Below are 23,075 nucleotides of genomic sequence, written 5' to 3'. Positions count from 1 at the left end.
CCCAAGGGAACTGAATTTAAACTAGACGCCTACAACTACATTTTCAGCAGCTAAGTTATAAAAGAAGAAAGATAAAAAATAAAATTTCATAAGTGTGAAGGTTGTCACTGGAATATTTTTATCTAAAGTGAGTCACAAAGACTGAGCAGTAGGATTTTTTTTCCTAATAACACTGCAAAAAAAAAAAAAAACAAAACCAAAACCAAAAAAACCTTTAAGTAACTACCACACCAAATCAAGACAATGAGAAAGCTAAAAGCTACACAAAAAGCTACACACTGGCTCCAGCAGCATGCCAGAAACAACAAGCTCTTCTTACAGACACAGAGAGGTATTTTATTTGAGTGAACAAAACCCACCTCTGCTAACCCAGAGCAGATAAAACTGCAGGGACCAGAAAAGCCTGCAGGCATTTGAAAGTACCAGAGAAGGTCATTATGGCACCTTTCCTATACAAAGGCTGAATCCAAGTACTAAGAAAGCACATCCTTGATGGGCAGGAAGGGGTATGTGAAGTCTGAACGTGATCTGGAAGAACACAAAAAGAAGAGTGGGGGAAAAGAAAGGGACAGATACCTCCTACCATTGACCAAGACTGCAATTCAGGGTTTGACATCACTGCAGTATCTGTCTCCACATGGCCGCTACATGAGTTGGCAGAAATGGCTTGGTATGAGAAAAATAGCAGCTCTTAATGTCTGCAACAAGTCCTAGGTTAAAACTTCTGGTTTATGCCATGTACAGATCTCCTTATAAAGAAACCTACTTCTTTCTATCTATATGAAACAGACATTTTAAAAGATTTTTTCGGACAGTTTTTGGTTTTGTGTGAAAGTTTAATATTCTTAAGTCATAATGACAACAGTATAAAGAATTCTTGGTAAAGGTTCTGTCTTTTTAAACACAAAGTCAAAGGGTACAGTCAAAGACAGCTCTGCCATCCCCTTGATAGGACACAGGGTTGTTTAAAGTGCAATTTAATAGCAAATTTAAGACATCCATTTCTTTTCCCGCAGCTGTCACTTATGCTTTCAACAGCACTGGTACCACTCCACTCTGAAACCAGGTTCTGCTTGAGTGCCAGATCTCCATGGCTGAGTGTTCTTCATTGGTATTTTCATTGCAGTAAAATTGTAAGAGCCAGAGGCAAGTCAGTGAGATTGAGATGGCTCGTGAGATCATCATGGGAAGAATGAATCATCTGCCTTGGAAATATAAATGTTTATGATCACTGCTTCTATTCTGCACATATATCCTTGAGACACACAACTTTTACAAGGGTGTTGGTATTTATATAATTCCATAAATTTAGACAATGCATTACAAACACAATACGCAGTTGTAGTTATAAATAGCAGAGCAGCAGGATAGAATTTTCAACTACTTCTTGTTTCCTATACTCCACAAATGAGATGTGTGGCACAAGTTAAGGAACTAAAGGAAAGAAAATATAGCTATTAGCAATAAAAAAGCCCCATGTGAGTCTCCTTATATCAGGTGGTGGAATGGAAGGCTAGACTTCTAGCAAAGAAAAAGAAAATAAAGCCAGTCCCTGAGAGTTAACTGTAACATTTAACCATGACTAAAAGACAAAGAGCAGATCCTGGAGGTTTTGAGAATAGATTCTTTTTGTGGTGTGTTTTCAGTGTCAATGTGACAAACTAACACCTGCCCTTGATAAGAAGCATTCTGACAAACAAATGCACAATATAATCAAAAGACTAAATTTAGTTTCTAAACCTTGGCTGATGCTTCTTTTTTAGTGCTCACAACACTATGGATGTATGCACAAACCCATGAAGAAAACCAATCGCTGGGTGCTGTAGGAGCATCGTAACAACGTACCAAGGCATTCTTCCAGAAGGCCAACTAATAAATTCCCAATGTATATGCAAAAGGTAACCAGTAACTCTTGGTAAGCTTTCTAAACTTTGATAATGATATTGAGGGTTTGCTTCAGGAGTTAATTTGTCAGGCAATAACAGAAGTTAAAGCTCAATATTGGGCATCTGAGCTCAACCAGCAACCCAGCACTGATGCAAGCAGTCATAGTATCTTTTTTTTTTTTAATAAATAAAATCTGCACCCTCATTTAAATTTCTCTGCTCAATTAACAACTTAATTCAGGGACAAGCAGTACTTCTTGAGCCAGGTCAGTTATATCTTCCATATTTTACACTGGCTATTTTAGATTTCTATTGGATATATCTTATAACAGCTGAAGTGAAACAATGTGTGCACTGAATTGCCATTTTGAAACTACACTGCAATACTTCTGGACGCTCAAGATACTCCACACACACCAGACCATAACTTCACATGAAGAAAATCCATCCTACTTGGCTCTGGGGCTGGACTCACACACATTTCATAAGAAAGTAAGACACTCAGAACTCTGAAGCTCTAGATCAGGGATCTGCATCTACTCTAGGGAAGGTCATACTCTGTGCCACTGCTGCCTTTGTGCCACGTGGAAATGGAATTACTCAACATGTTTTCCAAGGAAATGGCCACCTAGGGCAGAACAGATCAGGAAAGTGGTTTTAACAGCTCTCAGTATGTACTTTAATGATTTTTTTGTTACACTGATGTCTTTCAAAATGCATCAGGTGGGTAGAAAATGTGAGCCTTTACTGTCCATAACAGACATCCTCTACGGTGCTCCTTCACACTGAATTGATGGGGTTTCCCACGTGTCCTCATCTGCCAACTGAGCCATCTGTGAAGTCTGATCCACAGGTTCTTTCTCACCCTGGGCTATTAATAATGCATCTTCTTGTCCTCCTTCTAACTGAAGGTCAAAGCTACAAGAACAATTAGATTCATCAGGTTTTTCCATAGAAGGCTCTGCTGTAGGTGTAGAAGACTGTTCAGTTTCTGCTTCAGCCTGTGGTTCTGTTTTAAGATGAAGTCCAAACATGTTATTTCTGATGAGGTATCGAACACACTGCAAAATCACATTCCTTTCATGTCGGATGTCCTGGGCCAGTAACTGGAAATTAAAAAAAAAGAGATGATGCACATTTCCCTCCATTGCTCTGTAGCTGATACAAGCATAGCAACATATACTGATCTACTCAGTAAATTCCAACATATTTCAAGTTAAACAGTTGGCTCTCTCACACAGGTCCTGGACACATGGGGCTGGAGACTGCTATACCAGAGACAATGATGTTCTCATATCACAGACTGTAATACCAGGCCATGCATTCCAGTACAACACGGTAGTAGGTCTATTATCATTTTTCACACTTTGAGTTATACTGTATCTGCAATTTAATATCCCATGCATTTTTAATTTAAACCCCATATGAGTAAAAGATAAATACAAGGAAAGGGCATCTTTCATCAGGTACCAGACCATGGATTTAAACAGGAATAACTGGTCTGGGCTGTAATACATATGCTAACCTAATTCCAGTAGCTTAATCAATGTGCTAGAGGCTTTCCTCATTGACTTTAACTTCACTGAGGTTCACTTTGGTAGTAGGAAAAAGAAACCTATCAGCCAGAGGAGCCGCATGAACCTTTTTCGTTGCGAGTGTCAGCAGGAACTAGTAGTATGAACAAACACAATCTGAGCCAAGAGGTTAAATCTGTCACTACTTGATCAGTTGCAGGAGAGCTGTATTACACACTATGGGAGATTTGGCTAAGTTTGGCTTGTCACCAAAAAGCTTTTTTTGTTGTTACAAGTTTCAACAGTAGTTTAACCAGCCACTTTTAAGTCTGAATATTTCTACTTAGATCAGTTGCTAAGATGTGTTACAAGCAGCTGACACCTAAAATAAGCCTTCAGGAACTTTCCATGTGAACTAGGAGATGTACTTCAAGTAGACAAGGGACAGCATAGTGATGTTCTCTTTGTTTGACTGGGAGAAGCTGGTGAATTCCCAAACAGCCAAATTAGGGCCCAGCTGGGCTGCAGAGATCACCCTATCAAAGACTGTATCTTTGTATTTCATTTTTTAATGCAGGGATGGGTATCAGTGGAGTGACAGAATACATGCTTTTGATTTTGTCAGCACAGAGAATGACTAAATACACATTAGTGTTTGCATGTCTATGATAAGCATGTTTTAGTAGTGCCCAAGCTCATTGCTGAATGACTGCCAAGAGATACCTGCAGCTATTCTCCACCTCCCTTTCTTTTTTTTTTAAAGCATCATTTAATTGATACAACTGTTTTTTAGCGTTGTAATGCACTTTCTGGATCCAGTTTGTAAAATTTCAACCTTGCTCTCTCTCTCAAGGTTTTTGCACACTAACCATTTCTAATGACAGTGGAAGCCTACCTGCAAACTTCAGGCCCTCCTCTGTGATGCACAGCCACAGTACACATTCTTTAAAAACAACTCTGAGCAATTTGAAAAGGCAAAAATACCTCACTAAAATGCAATTTTAAAAATGGACTATACTGGCAAGCTTCAACTCAGGTTTCCTACGTACTGCCAGCTTCTCTCCGTATGTGGGACTTCATCTGACTTTCTTCCAGAGTTGTCACTGCTTTGATCACCAAAAACTTTGGAGAGCAAGTGATAAAGGCAACTGCATGGTTAGGGAGCTACACAAAAGACAAACTCTTCCTTTTCAGTCACTACAACTTTAATTCTTGGCAGCAATGGTACTATGTGCTAAAAAGACTACAGAGGGATTTCTCCCACATCAGCAGCTTGGGACGTACCTTATCAGGTATCTCTTGCTGAAACATCCTGTGCTATTTCAGAGCTCTGATGTCAGTGGCACCCTGCTTTCTCCTGTGTTTTGCCCACTGCAAGTTCTCCCTTGATGGAGGAGCTTTATGCCATTTATAGAATCACAAGAGTAGTACTGCTTTTGAGTAATAAATACAATAAAAGCGCCAAGGTTTTGTTAGAGCTTTCTAAAGAAAGACACCAAGCTTTGTGGCCAAATGGGTTGCTTTGCACTGTTACTGGGAATACCCTGGACTCACCCCTACAAACCTCTTTCTACCCTTCAGAGACACCAACCTGCTGCTCTTCAAGGTGCTGTCCCTTCCTCAGATTGATCTAAACATGCCTAGAGAAGAAACCCTTCTGCAAGCAGGTTGCAGCTAAACACCACTCTGAATTTTAAGTCACTAACACACTTCTCAACAAGATCTCTTTGCATGTGCAAAAAGAACTGTGTGCTCCTCCAGCAGAGGAAGGTGGCTGAACTGCAAAGCTGGGAACAAAAAGATCAGATCATGGGTGCTTGGATTACATGTTATCAAAAACTATGGATACTGCCACAGGAAAGGGAAGAGAAGAGACAGGAACAAAGGGCTTGTTCCTTGTGTAGCTCATTTCAGACACATGATTCAGTTGTCATCTCTTGCTTACCAAAGTCAGTTGTTACCTGAATGCATGCCAGGGTACTTCTATTTGTCTATTAAAGCATCTTCACCTTCTCCAAGTTAAATGCCTTCTTTTAAGCCAGGCCCTGTGCTAACAGACTGCTCTAACTTCCCACAGGGAAGAGGAGAAATATTCACAAATAGTTCTGCTCTTGCACAGGAGGCATTATTTTAGCCTCTTACCATTTCCAGCAGAGTTGGACGGCGCTTGGGAAGGCGAGGTAATGTTTTCCTGCCCCACTTCTCAGGCCCTCTGGGGGGACGTGCATTTGAATTTGAGCTCCTTAACGTTGTGCCTGCGCATCCTGGGCGGTTTTGATTTGGTTTCCGACTCTGAGGAGCAGGAGTAGTTTGAGGCGTATTTCTGAGCACAGCCTGGTTTTTCTCAGCTTTTGTTGCAGTCTTGACAGGGATTTCTTAAAGAAAAAGAACACACTTTCATCTCAAACTTAAAAGCCTCTTCAACATGCTCATATCCCTATGTGCTGGCAGTTCATTAGTACTATTCTTGCTCACACAGCCTGATGTGAAGATGTTCAAGGTTTACTTGGAAGAAGGGAGGGTTTTGTTTGGTTTGGGTTTTCTTTTTGAATACAAAGAATAATCTCTAAACATTCACAGAAAGGAAAACAAGGTATTTCAATTCTACAGCACAAAAAGAAAAATACAAGTAATCGAGATTTTCAATCCTCTGCCTTCTTAACGCTTAAAAAGTACATTGCTTCAGATTATAGCTTGCTGCAAATTTGGCTGCTGAGAAAATCATGATACAGTTAGGGCAGAGGATGTCCAAGCTCAATTCACTGTCTGCTAGATGCTCTCTAACTTTGGGTAGGCCACCCACAGCAAGTAAGGCATAGTAAATCTTTGCAAAAACAAGCAGCAGCAGCAACTCCTCACCACACACTGATGCATACACCCAAGAGAAGCACAAAATCCAAGTAACAGAGTTCAAGTCCTACTGCAACACCCAGCAGCCTTCTATGGAAAAAAGCCCTTAAGGATGTGGAAATTAGTTCATGGATTGACAATAACAGCTTTTTCCTGGTACTATTCAAACATGATTTGAAGTAAGACCGAAAACAGGTTCCTTATTTTCCCCCACCTAGGGGAGAAAAGGCTTGGGAAATTTGATGATACCCAACTTAATCAAAGACATTTTACACCTCCTCTCTCAACCCAGGACATGCTGCTGAGAAAAGGACAGCAAAAAAAGCCACAGTCCGGCTTGTAGTCCCTGTCACTGCAGTGTGACACAGGGTAGAAGGGGAGAGGAGAAGGGCAGAAGTTGTTTCTACACACCTTCGGGCTCGCTGTCGGATGCACTGCCATAGTTGACCGACAGTGCACTAAGGGCAGAGGTCACCTGCCTGGGGACAACTGTGGTTCCCAGTCTGCCATCTTCCTCAGCTGCCTCATCCTTGTCAGATTCTGCAGGGAAAGAAAAGGCAAGAGGGATTTTTCCCATCCATCCTGCCAACAGCCAGCCTTGACACCAAATCCCCGTCTCAGCACCACACACACCTGATGTTTGGCACCATTGCTCAATGCTGTGGACTGACAGAAAACCCCCCACATTTGTCTACCCTCTACATATAGGTGGTGGCAAACTGGTGTCTCCACTGGTTTATAGTCCGGCCAGCAAAGCTACTGAAAAAAAAAAGTTTCCTGAACACAAGCTTGAGCTTTCTGCTTCCTTCTTTGCATACCAAATATAATTATAAGTTTTGTTATCAAGTGTAGGCAAAGAGAGAGAGGATAGAGAGAGAGGATTTCATCATATGTTTTGAAGTCTTGCTGGATTTAGTTCTGAGATGGAGAAGAAGGATTAGAAGCCAATTGGGGGGATTAAAAAAAAAAAAGGAGAATCAAAAAGATGCATCTATATAGTAAAATCATGGATTTGGGCTGTATTTTCTTTTTTTATTCTACTTAGTTATATTGTGTTTGTTATTATTTGTTCTGGCTGTATTTCTCAATTGTATAAAAAGTTGCAACTAGCTTTAATATTGTGTAATAAGGGAGTACCACATTCCTTTTCTACCTACTATAAGAAAGGTTACTAGCTGTACTTTGGCATAATTAGACCTTTTATCATTAAGTAAAACACAGATGCTGCAGGGAAATACAGATATATTTAAGCATACTTAAGTTTCCCAACACGCAAAGATTAATGGAATAAACAAATTGCATAGGGATGTTGAGTTCTTGTTCTCACTAATTGAAGATTATGTTTTCAAGAGGAAAAATTCAGCATCAGACTATCTTTCCAGGGAATGTATTCTACCCTTGTTGCTAAAAATAGCCAGAGTGTAAGTCAGCTTACATGTCATATTCTAGGAGTACTGCATCACTGCTGACTATTTTATAAATAGTTAGATCTGAAGAATTTATATTGCTGCCAGCATGAGGAAACATGCTCACAAAAAACAAAACAAACAAACAAACAAACAAACAAAAAAACCAACAAAAAAAACCCCACAAAAAACCACAAAAAACCAAACCCAAAAAAGCTAAGCAGGAATACTTCAGAGAACACATACATATGGAGAATATCAAGAGTAATAATAATTAAAAGTAAAATACTGACATTTTAAGTAATTCACTCATACAAGGAAATCATTTGTTTTCACTTTCTAAATACTGTTTTTTTCAAAACCACAGAGGGATATTTAACAGTCCTTAAAAATAATTTTGCTGTTGAAGTACTTCATTCTTCTGGTTTTATAAATATTTTTTTATCTCACGTTAATTTAGCAACCTAAGTTGGTGCTGCATGGCCTTTAGACAACTGTACAATATTTACATCAGAACATGTAACACTGCACACAAACTTCATATCAGACTTCCAAAATGGTGACTAGCAAGCACAAAGTCTCAGCATCTAAACTTAAAACAACTATTTAAAATAAAACTTCTCCAAGTTCCTTCATCTTACCGACATCACCGTTTGCCAGAAGACCAAGAGGGTCCACGTCTTTCTCATACACTTGGTCTGCCAAAGCATTTTGCTTTTCCTGTTCCTTTTCACATGTGCTGTTTTCTGGTCCATTGGCTTCATTTTGAGTTCTGGGTCCATGATAATCACCGCCATTTTTCCTAAATCTCTTCCAGAACGGGCGCCATTGTTTTCTCTTGTGTCTTCGTTGATGCCCAAGAGCCTCTCCACTTTCTGGAGGTTTCCACATCCCCTTCATTTTGCTGGAGAACAGAAACAGAAAGCTCATACAGATGATAAGCTATGAGAATAAAAACAGCTGATGTAACCAAATAGCTTGGGCCCTTGTTTAAGGTTCAGCAACACAGAATGATGCCAGGACTTACACCAGTTCAGATAACACGAGGTGACAGACCATAAAATCAGTCACATCTCATCTCAGGCAGGGCAATGGGACAAAGCAGGAACTGAATAAACAGTTTGAAGCTCATCACTTTTAGTTTTTAGTTTTCAACAAGGCCAAGGGTACATGGGCTAAAAAAGTTCCTCGATAACCTACAGCGTGAGGACATGGCGTTTTCATTTCAGGTAACAGTCAACAAATACTCTCTTCACTTATGCATTAAAGTCATTCAAACCAGTGACAACATGAAGTTAAAAGGAAAACATCTACTATAAACATTCTTTCACTGCTGAAGTCTCTTTTTTCTTAGTTACAGCTCTGAGAAGTATCTTGCTGCACCAAATCCATTCAGCCATCTGACACCATCAGCTGCAAAGACTACCTACTCCCACCTCCAACCAACATGCCATTCATCTTTTCCATTCCAGGGAAAAGAAATAAAAGAAATGTCCATTAGGATAATGCGTTTTTTTAAACCTGAAACAAAATAACAAGTCCTGAAACATAGGAAGAGCACATCATGATGGTTCTACTTATCTTTCACAGCTCCATTATCTTCCAGGTTATCCTATAAACACATGTTGATAGGAATTTACCTGGAAAGCTTAACAAACTCTGGTCAAATTCTATAGATACAAGAATAAATGTGACCAAGAGAGAAAAGCAAATATAGAAAGGAGAGTTGAAGCTTCCTGGAAATATTTATTTCCAAGGAACAGAAACTTAATTCAGCAAAACAGGACTGTAACTAATCATCAGTACATTACAACAGCAAAAACTACACAAGATCTCCTGCTCTGAATGATCCCCATGGTTGGTTCTGATCAGTCCTCCCTGCCTCAGCCTCACCTACAGCATGGCTGAGATCCTGTCATCTCTCATGTGGGATGCTGTGTTCATGTCTGGCATTGCTAAAATCTTGCAGCAAGGTGTTAATATTTTGTGACAAAGGACTTCTATTTGTTTGTCTTCATTCTGAGGTCTAAACAAGTCATTTAGTACCCCATCCTTCTTGAGTTACAAGAAACAGCGTGTAACTACACTTTATTCACCTCTTCCACCTATGCAAGCTTTCCAGGCCTCCATCCCACAGCCCTTTCAAGCCACCCACTACTTTGTTTGTTCAGAAATTTTTCCATTACCAGCATTCCTCTCTTCCATGCTTTTCTGGCTCCATCAAGTCCTTCTTTAGAGAAGAACAGGGCCTGTCATAGCACTCAGAATGACTTTATATCACCACAAAACATATTTAATTTCATTCTCCAGTCATTTCACGACAGTGTCTAACACTGATTGCTCATCCCTGATGGTATCACCCACCACAGTGTTCCTGTGGCACAAGTGGCAAGCCACTGCCTTCCTGTGCATCAGTCCCTCACCCACAAAAGAAGGCTAATATTATCTCCTATGATTCAACTCCAGAAAGAGAAAAAACTGCAAATTTCTCCATTTGTACAACCACTCTCTAAATTCAGCATGTTGTACAACCTAGAAGATATTGAGCAAATATAGTCTTAATTAAAGCTTTGTCCTTGACCAAGGGTTAAAAACTTTCTAAATTCTCTGGGGTCTCAAACACCCAGAAAGAAACCCCAAGGTCAAAAACATGTCCCAGCAGACATCAGTCTGGTATCTGCCTTCTGCCATTCCCTTGGAAGATATCCTGCTCTTCACTCTCCATTCAGAGGGCATGGAGAGCTGTGCACTATTACTCAGGTGTTGTGAGACAGACAGGCTTCCAAAGCGGTCCTTCCGCATCTCTCATCTCACACGCAGAGATGCTGAGACTTTGGAGTTGAAAGAACTTTTGACAACCACAAATGGAAAGCACCATGGAAGTGTTAAGCATCTAATCCTTTCTAAATCTTACTTAGCTATTTGCTTTAATAGTAAAGCTTGCAGGGAACAGGCTGTATTCTATTTTTTCCTCACACATCAGTAAATTTGCCAGATAAGCACCAATTCCAGAATCTTTACTGCTGATATACAAAGCAGAAACAACAGATTATGGACAGTTCACCAAGTCCACAGTGCTAAGGGGAGGGAGGGAAGAAGAAGAGATTTCTAGAATGAACTAGAATAAAAAGCTGCTACGCAGAAGTAAAGAACCTGCAATTCGGAGGGCTTTTTTTTTTCCAAACAGTTTTCCAGATATAAATGTACTAACAAATGTAACAGCATGAAATTGCTGATGGAAATTTAAGGCTACTTGATGCATCTGACTCACAGCCACAAAAGTTAGCAAATAAAACCTGTAGACATCAAACAGCTCTTACTGTGACAAAGAAATGTCATAATATATATGTTATATATATACATATATACATACAATATATATGTTTGCAGCTTTGGTTTCAATGCCCAGGTTTGGCTCCTGGGTGCAAAGCACTCCTGCAACTTTATATCCTTTAAAGGAAGTTTTACTTCAGTCTTCTATAAACCTTTCCTTTCAGTCATGAACAGCAACTGGTTGAGTGGGGGCAGACAAGCGCTGGATCTTCTGAAGAACATGCTGCAACCAGGTATTTTGCACTGTCCATATTTCATAAATTACACTAACTTCTTATTCTGCACTAACTCAACCATTTTACCATGGTGCAAGTTTGCAAGTTTTGTTTTGTTTGCTGTCATCCCCTACACAAAAAGCTAGGCAAACCCCAGCTGCACTTCTATGCAGCAGAAATTGGCATTTAGCAAGAGCCCCTTAGGACTGAGTCTGCTCCCGCCTTCCAGCTCAGTCATTCTAGTTTAAACAAATTATATTTTAGGAGTGTGGCTCATTATAACATCTTTTTCTAAAAAACAATCTTCCCACAGGTCCTAAAGCAGAGCTAATGAAGTTAGCTGGTTCCACCTAACAATGAAACTGAGAGAGAAGAACAAAACCATGCTGGAAAATAATTTATAAGGCAATGAACAGATAGAAATCCAAGATGAGTAAGCACTAGCTCAGAACAATGGTAGCAGATAGATTTAACTTTATTTTCATATACTTTTTGTTATAACTTAAGTACTGCTGCTTCTTTTTTCTACCCTCCATCATCTTTATCTTTTCCCCCTCTTCATTTGACTACTGATTTATTACCAGAAAGGAGAAAAGGTAAGAATAAAATCTCTGTTGGCCATTTTCAGGTAATAAAGGATTAAATCATGTGGAATCATTATGCTGCATGACTTTTGCCCCCATTACTACTTCTTCAGAGACCAATGTTATGCTGATCTAATGAAGGGCCACCAGAAAGTGATTTTCTCAAACAAGCCAGAATACCAGATTTTTAATGTAGTTATTGTTTCATTTAACTGAAGTGGACTTTGGAGCACTATGAAGTAAACAACAGAATATTACATCAGCAGTTTGCCAAATGGCCTGTCCTCTCTTAAAGGGCAGCCAGATTCTGTATACAGTGGAAGCAGCAAGTGCATGAAGACCACAGTAAGAGAGCATACTTTTGAACTCAGTGGGAGGAAAGCAACAAGCCTGGTTCAAAACACTTACCCAAACTGCTGGGTAGTCAGCACTTCTCCCCTTTCTTCCTTCTGCATCTGCATTTCCTTCTTCCTTTCAATGTTTGCCAAAGTAGGAAAATTTCTAGAAGAAAAAAAAATAGTTTCACTGGCACTTAAAGGATTCACTGTAGTTTCTCAATTCCCCCCTTTACCAAATCGGTTTCCTCTATAAACATTAATGATTTAAAAAAAAAAAAATCAAGGAAGTTCAACTTAGTGTTTCTTTCTTAAAAAGGCATTAATGAGGAAAAGAAACCTGAGTGCATTTAGACTTACATATCCAGATGCAACTAACAAAACAAAAACAAAATTCAAAAAATCTATCACATTAGCATTCTTAGATTTACCATACCACCAAGCAAGGTGGTACAAACAGTTTGGTTATAGTCATGGACCCTCTTTTTGCCCCAGCACATAACAGCATGATTTAGTCCTCCTATATTATTTCTATGGAGCTTCAACTGGATTACTTGAATGACACACTTTTAGCAAACTAACTGCTGAGTTCTTGTAAACTTAAAAAAAAAAAAAAAAAAGGTTATATGAACAGCATCTGGGTGCACAAGATTCCTTAATGTGACAGGAAAAAGCACACAAGTTCCTTCTCGAGTAATATTTAACATTGTGCTTGCACACTGACCTCAAGTTCACCAGAATTACTGTCCCTTTTTAATTCCAGGTTCAAGAAAAATTGCCAAATCATGCAGATGAAAAGAAATCTACTATTACAACCATCTCCCAAAATATCCCATCTCTTCCATCCCCCACCTCCCCTAACATCCTTCCATCCAGACAAATGCCTCGCTGGTTCTAACATGCAGAGCCTGGGCAGCAGGCTTTTTACCACCAAAGCCAAAAATGGCTACACTACTTGCTCTGCAAACATGAGTTAGCTAAATGCCAGTGCTTTGAGATAAAGGTGGTAAATGAGAAACACATGCACACGCTCCCCCAGCTTCTGGATAGAAACACAAAGAATAAATATTTGATGTCTATTAAAATGGAGTAAAGAGAAACATAGAACAGCTTCTCACTAAAAATAGCTATCAAAAAAGACATGTATCTTTCTTTAAATATTTAATCTTATCACATGCATTTCCCCCATATTACAGCATGAATGCTAGGTGTCACATTGATTCAAGACAGCTTCAACCACATACCAAGGGAAAAAGAGAAGCATTTTCTACAAGATAAACCTAAACACACTGCAGAACTTGTCTCCTTTAAGAGGATTTGAACATGAGCTGTCAAGATCTATTTTCTTTGGATTTCTCCCAGAAATCTGCCATACAGCTCAAGTGAGCACAGGGATGTGATGTTTTACCTCTGCTCCTCCCTGTTACTTAGATTTGTTCATCCATGTTACAACACTCTCAGCACCCAGCAATCATGCAATGAACTCTTTAATCTCAAAAGCTTTGCACTGACAAAGACCCCTATGCTCCACAGTTTTAGGAGAAGGTGCTTTCCTTCAAACACAAAGGCTCCCAGGAGGACAGCAAGCCATAAAACAAGTAGTTATGCTCAAAACGTCCCCAGGCTTATTGTAGAGATTGTGGGGGAGGGAGGGTGTTTTAAATATAAGGGAAGACCCTAAATACTAGAGCAAAGGATTCAAATGCTCCAGCTCTTATGCTGATTAAGGACATATTCAGACACGCTCTCTCAACACGATTTGAGACATGAATGCCTCCCACTTTCATTCCTGTGAGTTACCACTCCCTCCACGAGCCACCGTAATGGACTGCACCAAGGCTTTCAGTTCCATTTAACTGCCAAGACTGACAGATTTCTCCTCAACCACCCTTCCAGCTGACACAGGCACTAACTGACAGCTGGCGAGAGCTCAAGTCACAAGCCCCAGTATGCCTGCAGAAGCACATCTGAAGGCATCTGTAGTGGCTGTGTTTATTTTCTCCAGCTCTTCTCAAATGTTAAATGGCATTTTACTCACTGCCTTTACCTCATGCCTTTACTGACTGAGCCTCCCCACATAAAAGGTGATATGCTTAAGTCCCAAGAGCTGACTTGGGTTTGCACCCTTCTAAGATGGCAAGCTTTCCACCTCTCCTAAGAAAATGATGTTCCTAAAATGTTACCTACAAATACCACTGAAGCAGAAGTACCCCAGCACTTAAGCCTTGCAAACAACTTGTCAGAGCTTGAATAGAAACAACTTCATCAGTCCCCACAAGGCCTTACAAACCTAAGCAACTTACTGTAAAAGGGAGAGTTAAACCAGGATGTGATGGTCTGGCACAGCAGACTTCATGAAGCCAGTACAGCCTGAGAAGGCAGCCCTCTTTCATAGCAGCTGCAGCTCCCAACAGTACACACTTCTAGAGTCCAAAGTTTTTCAAAATAAATTGATAATATCAGAAAACTGCTTTTCAGGCTAAAATGAGTATATTAAATATATCCCAACAAAAAGAGACATGCAGGGAAAGGATACCCTAAAGCTTCTAGAGACAGGGAACACTGACACTGAGCATAATCAATAACACATGTGTTCTTAATGAATAGATTTTTTTCCAATAAATGAGCACACTAGCCACAACCATGCATTTTTTTATAGGCCAGCATACTTTATCTTGCTCTCATAAACATTGAAGTAAAGCAGGTCTTAGTGAGCAGTGAAGAAACAGAGCTTTGCCAACATCTAACAGAAAAGAGACCTGTTTCTATAGCAGTTTATAGAATGAATTCCTGAGTCAAGAGTTATACAAGTTCATAATTTTAAGAGGAACAGCACTGTGAGCAAAATGCCTCAAAAATTTCTTGAGCTGATCTTAATTGCTTATGCACAGCCAACAGCAAAGGAGACATGATAGCCCAAAGGGAACAAAAATGACCCAACAGAGCTGATAAAATCTTGGCTTAACTTTCCCACATCTGATTTAACCATATGTTAGCTGAGGCAGCTTCATTGCTAATCTATCCCAGCAGATCAGAGTAAACTTTATTGTATCTATGTTTACCTTGATCTGCTGACACCTCCCTTCTACTTTGCTTTGTCTTCTCTCCTTTTACCAAGTTACAAGAAATTATTTTCCATATGACATTCTTCACTACTATGAACGCAACACCAGGGAGGATTCCCAGCTACTCTAGGATTATCATTATGCAATTAGAAAACCACAAATCAATTAAAAGTGGTGTGTTTAACAGTACTGGACTTCAAGCACCTAGCACATGCTCAGCCTGTGAGATGTATTGCAAGGAAATACAACTGACAATTCCTGTCTGAACAAACGAATGCCAAGAGAATAGAGAAAGCGGGGCAGAAAGGGGAGAACTTACAACACACAACCTCAAGAAAATCCCCCAATGTTATATTAGGAGCTAAGCAAAAATAAATTTAACGATTCGCTTTAACACTAAAGCAGCCTTGCCACATTCTTACTAATAACCATTGCTCAAGAAATGTTGGTGAGAAACAGATGGGCTGGCAGGACCCAGATCTCACTTGTGGGGTAGGGAAGACAGCAATACCTCATTCTGACACATTAAGGAAATGCATTGCAGATAATTCTCTTTAAGCTCATGTTAAAGAAAAAATATGCTGAAGACAGCACATTTCTCAACACTTGGAAGGGACAGGACAAATCAAAACAAGAAAAGTTGATGTCAGACTTCACAACCATCTGTCTGCAAAACATAGGGAAACCCTGAGATCCCATGGAACTTCATCTCTATTGCTCATTACTTAATTAGATTTCTTGGCTCAGCAGGTTCAACAGGAAAACAGCATTCCAGTCCAGCATGCCTCATCCAGACATACTCCTTACCAGCTCTCCTCCTCCTCTTTCCTCTGTGAGAGTAAGGCTGCACTTTAAACACAAGCTCTTTCTTGAAGATTTTAAGCAGGACACACAATTGAGCAACACAGCAGCTAATTAAAAAGAAAAATCTCAACTCTGCAAGTAATTATTTATAACGGCTGAAAGAACAAGCAAGACAGGATGCAGCATGGAAACACACATATTAAATCACTGCAACCTAATTAGGAACAAACTATTAATGACCTAAAAAGATTCATTCTTAGCTCTGATTGGAGCTTCTAGAAAGAAAAAGGTTTTTTCCTGTCACCATAAACCAAAACTGCTTAATAGCTCAGACTCCCTCTGGTGTCCCTTTTTTCTGTACAATGCAGTGTTTACTGTGAGTCAACAGCAGACCTTCAGTACCAAACTGATGCTTTGCTGGTGACCCAATTAATGCTGCACAAAAGTTCCAGCTGGCTTTCTCACTGCCTGCCTCCCACCCCCTTTTTTTTTTTTTTTTAATTAAAAAAAAGAAGGATGCTCATAGAGCTTCTTCGCTGTACAAAGAGTAACAAAAGCTACCCAGGTAGTCATTCTACACCCATCCATCACAGCTAAATACGATGCCCACAGAAGGCCTGAAGTACCAAGATAAGGCACTACTCCATCTAGTGGCCTTGGCTCAGACACTCCTAATCCCATTCCCCCTTTTCTGGTTGGTGGCTGTGACCACACGACTTCATGTCCTTTGATTTTACTGTGCTGCAGGGAGCAAAGGCTTTCAGCAATGCTGTATCACAGCCAAATCATATTCACCTATAGAACCAACATGAGATCCTTCAGAAGCTCAGCAAAACCATCTCAAGCAGAGCATCACCCTTACAATTAAATGCAGATAAAGGCTGATGTGATTTGCAGCACCCACTCCCCACACAAAAAATGTCTTATTCATAATTTTACGTTCAATTCCCACTTCCCTAATGTTCTACTAGAGCACATACTGACATAGACGCCTTAAACATCATTTCAACACTTAAACCTCAGCATCAGCTGCTAGACAGGAACTCTTCTCAACACTTCCCAAAACAGAGAAGTGTATGAATCGTTGAAAATGAGTAGCAAAGACTCTCTCAGAGACTGCATATGAGTATGGATCTTCTTCCTTGGAGCCACCATTAGAAAATTAGGTCACCAAAAAAACCCACAACAGCAATATGTAGATTGAAAGTAAATAAAAACCAAGTCCTCAAGCATCTTTTGAATAAAAGGAAACCTTGGAAGGAAAACTAATCTAGCACCGAAACTTGCCTAATCTAACACCAAACTTATATTTGCACAGATCACAACCAATTTTTGTCCAGTTAATGAAGGCATTTCAAAAAGGGGAAAAAATAATCTCTTGTTTCTGTATCAAAAAAAGGGTTTTTCTTAAAGAGCCTATGGATTATTTAGTTTTGTAAAAAATAAACAGCAGGTGCAACAGTTGACTGCTGTGATATGCTGACATAGTGGTAAGATTTCCCTTTGCCTTTCGGGGATTTGCGAAAAAGCTGAAACCTCCAAGAATGAAATTAAATGGGGAAAAATTTTGCTTCTCCATACAGGAAAAAATGGGTGGGAGGCAGTTAAGGCAGTCAAAAAATTCTGCAATAAATTCCATTTTTCTTTTTCAACAAAAACAGTGTGAAAACGTATCAAGGGAAGTAAAGTTCAAATCAAGAACACATTAGCAATGCCCTCTGACATGGATGCAAGGTGGATACATCAGTAGGATTCCATGAGACCACTGGGTTTATTTTCACTAAATAAACTCCATGTGACTGGTACACTGCCCTAGCTCATCACCACTGATCTCAAAATTAAATTTATATCACTTCCCATTCTATATAGGACTCTTGCTCGTGGAAACAAAACTCACGCACTGATCACTTGCAAGACTATATTCTAAATTATCAATAGACATGAGGAAAGCCTGCAGCATCTTTCTCCTGCTAGGAAAATGTGGATTTGAATCCACTGACCTCTGAAGGAAAAAAAATAAATCTGGGAGATAAATACTTCAATCCCAGTCAAGATAAAAGTTACACCCTGTTACATCAGAGGATAAGAAATAGTGAGAAATACTGCTTATAGGAGAATTTTACCTTGCACCCTGCATACAATATAAGTTAGACTACCTGAGAATGTATCATTCATGGTTTCTGTTATCTTTCTCTAGAAAAGAATCAAGCAACGCAGAAAGCCCTTAAAAAATTAGGAAAACTCCCTGCTGTGGTCTACTGGGACAACTTAAGCTGGGGAAATCTGCACACAGTGTTACAGTTATAGTTATATTACAGTACAATAGCTCCAGATTTTTAAATTATTAAAAACCACCACACAAACATTTCTGACCTAAAATGTGATCCGTGGTGAGGCTAAAAGGAATGAGATATTCACCTAACCTGGGATACCACATGAAGCATCTGAGAAAGCTGCTTCCTTCTCAGCTGATAACTTGCCTTCTATTATAATCTTCTAAATTATTATAATCTCTGCAGCTCACACTCTTCTGGCTCGTGCATTCTGCCACAGATCATTGCTGCAGGAGTTTTGCAGGGTCAATGGAACAGTAGAAACAGCAAGCTATGTGCTGCTCCTGCCCTTCAGCTGTCATCTCATGCTCTCAACAGGGAAAATACAGTAAAAACAAATCCATAGGCCACAAGTCTTACCTTTTTCTTTCTTCTCTCCATCTAGCAATCTCTTCTGGACTATCTAATTTTATTCTTTTAGCACCAGGTGCATGTGCCTAAGGAAAAAGTATTTCAGAGGTGTTTAAAAGGGGAAGGAAAAAAAAACCACAAGTTAAAAAAGAATACATCATTATGTCAGGTATAGTGGTATCACACTGATTTCATCTCCAAAACTGGTGAGACTCTACACAGAGATGATAAAACCCCATAGTATTTAACAAATTTTCATTCACAAAATTGTCTTGAAACAGATTCTTCTCAGAGGTGATACATTTTCTATCCAGATGAATGAAAGGAAACCACTGAAGAATGAGAAAAGGGGCTATGGTAAAGATGGCACAGACTCCCATTTCGGGCCCAGAGGGTTACCTACATTCTTCCAGTGTATCTGAACGATCTTCTCATGGGCACTGAAATTGCAACCTTCTTCTGAGCACTGCAAGATAAAAGGGTGAACTTAAAACATACAACAATTTACACACATTATAAACAAGCTTTTCAGCACACTTCAAATAAACTCAGTGCCAGTTGCCTGTACAGTTTTTTGCACAGGCTGTGTAAGTTACCCTGTTTGCTAACAAAAGTGATTGTAAAAACAGCAAGCAGAGATAAAGTCCTTTTAAATTTCATCTGGTTTTAGAATAACCAGCGTAGGCAACATATCTGATAACTGAAAAGAAAGTGAAGTTTATCTAAGATAAAGATTTGCAAGACTCTTCAATCTCGATACTTGCGAATTTTGATAATTTTCAATAAAGGAAATGTTTAAAATGTTTCCACACAAAACCCGTACATGCTATAGTGGTGTCAATGAATTAATTCCTATGACTTAGTAATACTATGCAAGAAAAACAGTTTAAAAGGCTCCAGTAATAAAACCAAAAATACAACTGAAGCCTCCCCTATGTATAGCATTCAGAAAAAAATCCCCCACTAATACCTGACATAGCTCTGGGATCTCTTTCCTATGTCTTCCGTTCAAAGAGTGACTACAGCTAACTGCTTGTCAGGCACAAAGGAAAAAATCTAAGTGTGAATAAAAGAAGCCAAACTTACTAACCTGTTTATGCTGTGAAATGTGTTCATCATACTTCTCCTGGTTTTTATAGCCACGGTCACAGGTATCACAGTAATGAGAGAAAACTGGCTCTTTTTTCTTTCTGGTCTGAAAAAAAAAAAAAAAAAAAAAAAAAGAAGAAATAATCTAAGGATTGCAGTTACAAGATATTCCTGTGTCACTAAACACTATTTATATTTTTGTTAATAAAGCAGTTACGTGTTTCAAAAGTTTCAAAGACGAGCTAACATAATACGAAAGTTAAGTTTCAATTATTTCTCTTCTAAACAAAGTGCCCTGCACTCAGCTCTTCCCACTACCACCCTTCAATCAATTACTGCTTCTGCAAACACACCAGTCTGCTGGCACAGACTTCATAAGGGCTGTGAGATTTAGGCTGAAGCCCCATGTCTCCTCCCTACCAAGACAGACCATGACTGTTCTACCGTGACAGGTACAAGTTCAGAGGGCAGCACAGACCCTGCCTTCTCTCACTACACACATCAGTGCCATCTGGCTGGCTGGTCTTGACCATGTAACAGAGCACTAGTGTAATTTAGGCAGTTGAGCATCACCACAGTAAGGCGACATAAACCTATGTAAGAATTTGGTTGACATGTATCTTTCAAGAGTTACAGACTGTCATATGTTTGCTCTCTTCTAAGGGCAAGCAGGTCAGACAGGATTATGGGATCTCTATAGTGCCTTGGGACAAGTCCCATAAGACTGACACCATCACAGAATGGTTTTGGGTGGGAAGGGACCTTCCAAGATCATCTGGTTCCAACTCCCCCACCAGGGACAATCTCTGACTAGATTAGGCTACTCAAAGCCCTATTCAATCTGGCCTTCAACACTTCCAGGGACAGGCCAGTCACAGCTTCTCTGGGCAATGTGTGCCAGTATCTCATCCCCTTCATAATGAAAAAAGTCTTCCTTATATTGAATCTAAATCTACTCTGCTTCAGTTTAAAACCGTTACTCCTTGTTCTATCACTACAGGCTGCACTATGAAGTCTATCCCTGTCTTTCTCCTAAGTTCCCTTAAAGTATTGAAAAGATGACGCAGGGTTCTGCCTGAAGCCTTCTCTTCTCCAGGCTGAACAACCCCAGCTCTCTCAGCCTTCACAGGAGAGGTGCTCCACCCCCTAATCATTTTCGTGGCCTTTCCCTGGACCCAGGCCAACACATACATGTCCCTCTTGCACTGGGGACCCCAATCCATACCTTTGGCTTGTTATTTTCTTCTGGACAATGTTTACTAAATGCAGGCGCTTGCTTGCCCTGCCGTTTCTGGGAGAAATTACCATTTCCACCTTCAGAACAGAGAAAAAAAAAAAAAAAAAAAGAGATGAGCCATTCACAGGTAAAACACCCCCTCCTACCTCGGTGGGCAACAGAGAAGGATCTAGGGCAGAGATAAGAGAGGGCTGCATGACCAACATGCTTGGAGGAGACTCCTGCAGCTCCAAGGGTTCAGGACAGGCGCGGGGCCCCTGCCTGCGTGGGATGGGAAGGAGCCCAGGGACCCAAGAGAGGGCTTCTGCCCCGCCCCTGCCCCTCACCGGCGTGCGGGCCCTGCGGTCGCGCTCCGTAGGCCGGCGGGAACCAGGCGGCGGGCGAGGTGTAGCTATGAGGGGGGAGGAAGCTCTCGGGCTGCGGGTAGCTCTGAGCCGGCGGGTAGCCCTCGGCGGGCTGGGAGTAGCCCTCGGGCTGCGAGAAGTTTTGGGCAGGCTGGGGATAGCTCTCGGCAGTCTGGGAGTAGCTCTCGGCGGGAGGGATGCTCTGGGCGGGATCCGAGTAGCTGTCGGCGGGTTGCGAGTAGGACTCGGCGGGCTGGGAGTAGCTCTTGGGCTGCGAGTAGGTGTCGGCGGACGCGTAGGTGCTGTCGGGCGGCGGGTAGCGGCCGGGCGGGGGGTAGGGCACGGGGGCAGCCCAGAAGCTCGTGTCCCAGGAGGGCGGCGGGCAGAAGAAGGGTGGGGGGATGCCCGGCGGAGGCAGCCCCGGTGGGGGCGGCGGGTACCAGGCGAAGGGGTTCATGTCGGGCCCGGAGAGGCCGCCCAGGTGTGCAGACCCCGCTCCGCGATGCTCTCGCACCACCACGTGGGGCCCTCCGGCGGCGGCCGCTGAGCGCGTCACGTCCGGGCTGAGGAAGGTGAATCCTCCCTCCTTGCCTCCCTCCTTCCTTCCAGGCGGGTGTGGCGTCATCCGGGAGCGCCGCAGGGGCGGGAGCGGGGAAGCGGAGCGGGACGGGACGGGGAGGGCGGCTGGGCTGCCCGCGGAGCCGGCCTCGCCATGGCCCGCCAGCTCATCGGCCCCGCGCTGCCGCCCGGCTTCCCGCGCCGCGCCGAGGCCGAGCCGGGCGAGGACTTCAGCCAGGGTGAGAGCACAGGGACGCGCCGGCGGTGGGAGAGGGGGGCTCTGCGGCCTTTATGCCGCAGCACGGGATGCTCCGTGGGGGTAGAGCGGGGCCTGCAGCCGCTGTTCCATAGCGTGAGATGCTCTGTGAGTGGGATAGAACGGCTCTGCAGCCTGTTCCACAGCGCGGGATGCTCCGTGGGTGGGATAGCGCAGCTCCGCAGCCCCGTGTGTCACAGCGCGGGGTGTCCACCGCCAGTGTGGCACTTGGATGGAGCTAAACTCCCCGGGAGAGTCATTACAGTGACTTTTTCAGGAAAGGAAAGGACAAAAAAAAAGCGCCATATGCGACGGAATGGTACAGATATGAAACGCTTTAAAACTCGTTTTAGAAAAACACTGCTTTCAGTCACTTAGTTTTATCCTGCTCAAGTCTTGATGCGCTTTGAAGCCTGTGCTCTTCAGCAGCTCCAAGTGTGAAATTAGCGGGTAGAAAAGGAGGAGGCTGGGACTGTGCAGCTTTCCTTTGCCAAGCCAAGCCACTTCATCACCTGTGCTTTCCCAGGCAGTGTAGCTGAGGATGTGGAGCAGACTGCCGGTCAGTGGGGCTGTGGTGCCTTTCCTGCCAGGATCTCTCATGGTGAGAGCCGTCATATGAGAAGTGGGATCCCACCAAGACCAGCTGGCTGCCAGGCTGGCTCTTCTGCAGTGGAGCTCAGTTTCCCCACTAAAATTCTTGCATGTTCTCTGTCAGTAGTATCTCTGGAAGCAGCGTTTTGAGCGTTTGCACTTCTTGCCTTTAATCCGGGCTCAAGGCACTAGTTCGTATATTCAGTGTCTTAGCAGAGTCTCTCTGACCATTCAGTTACTCCAAAGGGAGCAGCTCTGATGGGGAAGGTTTGTTGTGCTTGTCTGCTCTCTTAATTTTTTAATCCAGAAGAGGGAGCAAAAGCA

General features: G+C 41.7%; 2 protein-coding genes across 2 annotated transcripts in view; one reads left to right on the top strand and one right to left on the bottom strand.

The window, feature by feature from the left end:
- Nucleotides 1-807: 807 nt before the first annotated feature.
- On the bottom strand, nt 808-22,002 carry NUFIP1 (nuclear FMR1 interacting protein 1). The gene is made up of 10 exons (XM_053970928.1): nt 21,329-22,002; nt 20,991-21,079; nt 19,767-19,871; nt 19,080-19,142; nt 18,686-18,762; nt 12,197-12,289; nt 8,298-8,560; nt 6,662-6,790; nt 5,543-5,775; nt 808-2,992 (listed from the first exon to the last, which is right to left on the bottom strand). Exons 1-10 carry the CDS (start codon nt 21,969-21,971, stop codon nt 2,654-2,656), a joined length of 2,034 nt encoding a protein of 677 aa, XP_053826903.1. The 5' UTR covers nt 21,972-22,002; the 3' UTR covers nt 808-2,653.
- The window catches only part of GPALPP1 (GPALPP motifs containing 1), a 17,354-nt gene continuing 16,258 nt past the window's right edge, over nt 21,980-23,075 (top strand). The window contains exon 1 of the mRNA XM_053970929.1: nt 21,980-22,143. Coding sequence (XP_053826904.1) covers nt 22,059-22,143 — 85 coding nt within the window. The 5' untranslated portion in view covers nt 21,980-22,058. The remainder of the gene's footprint in view (nt 22,144-23,075) is intronic.

This window comes from Vidua macroura, chromosome 2 (assembly GCF_024509145.1).
Source record: "Vidua macroura isolate BioBank_ID:100142 chromosome 2, ASM2450914v1, whole genome shotgun sequence".
Lineage (NCBI taxonomy): Eukaryota > Metazoa > Chordata > Aves > Passeriformes > Viduidae > Vidua > Vidua macroura.
This window is presented reverse-complemented; position numbering and strand designations above follow the sequence as displayed.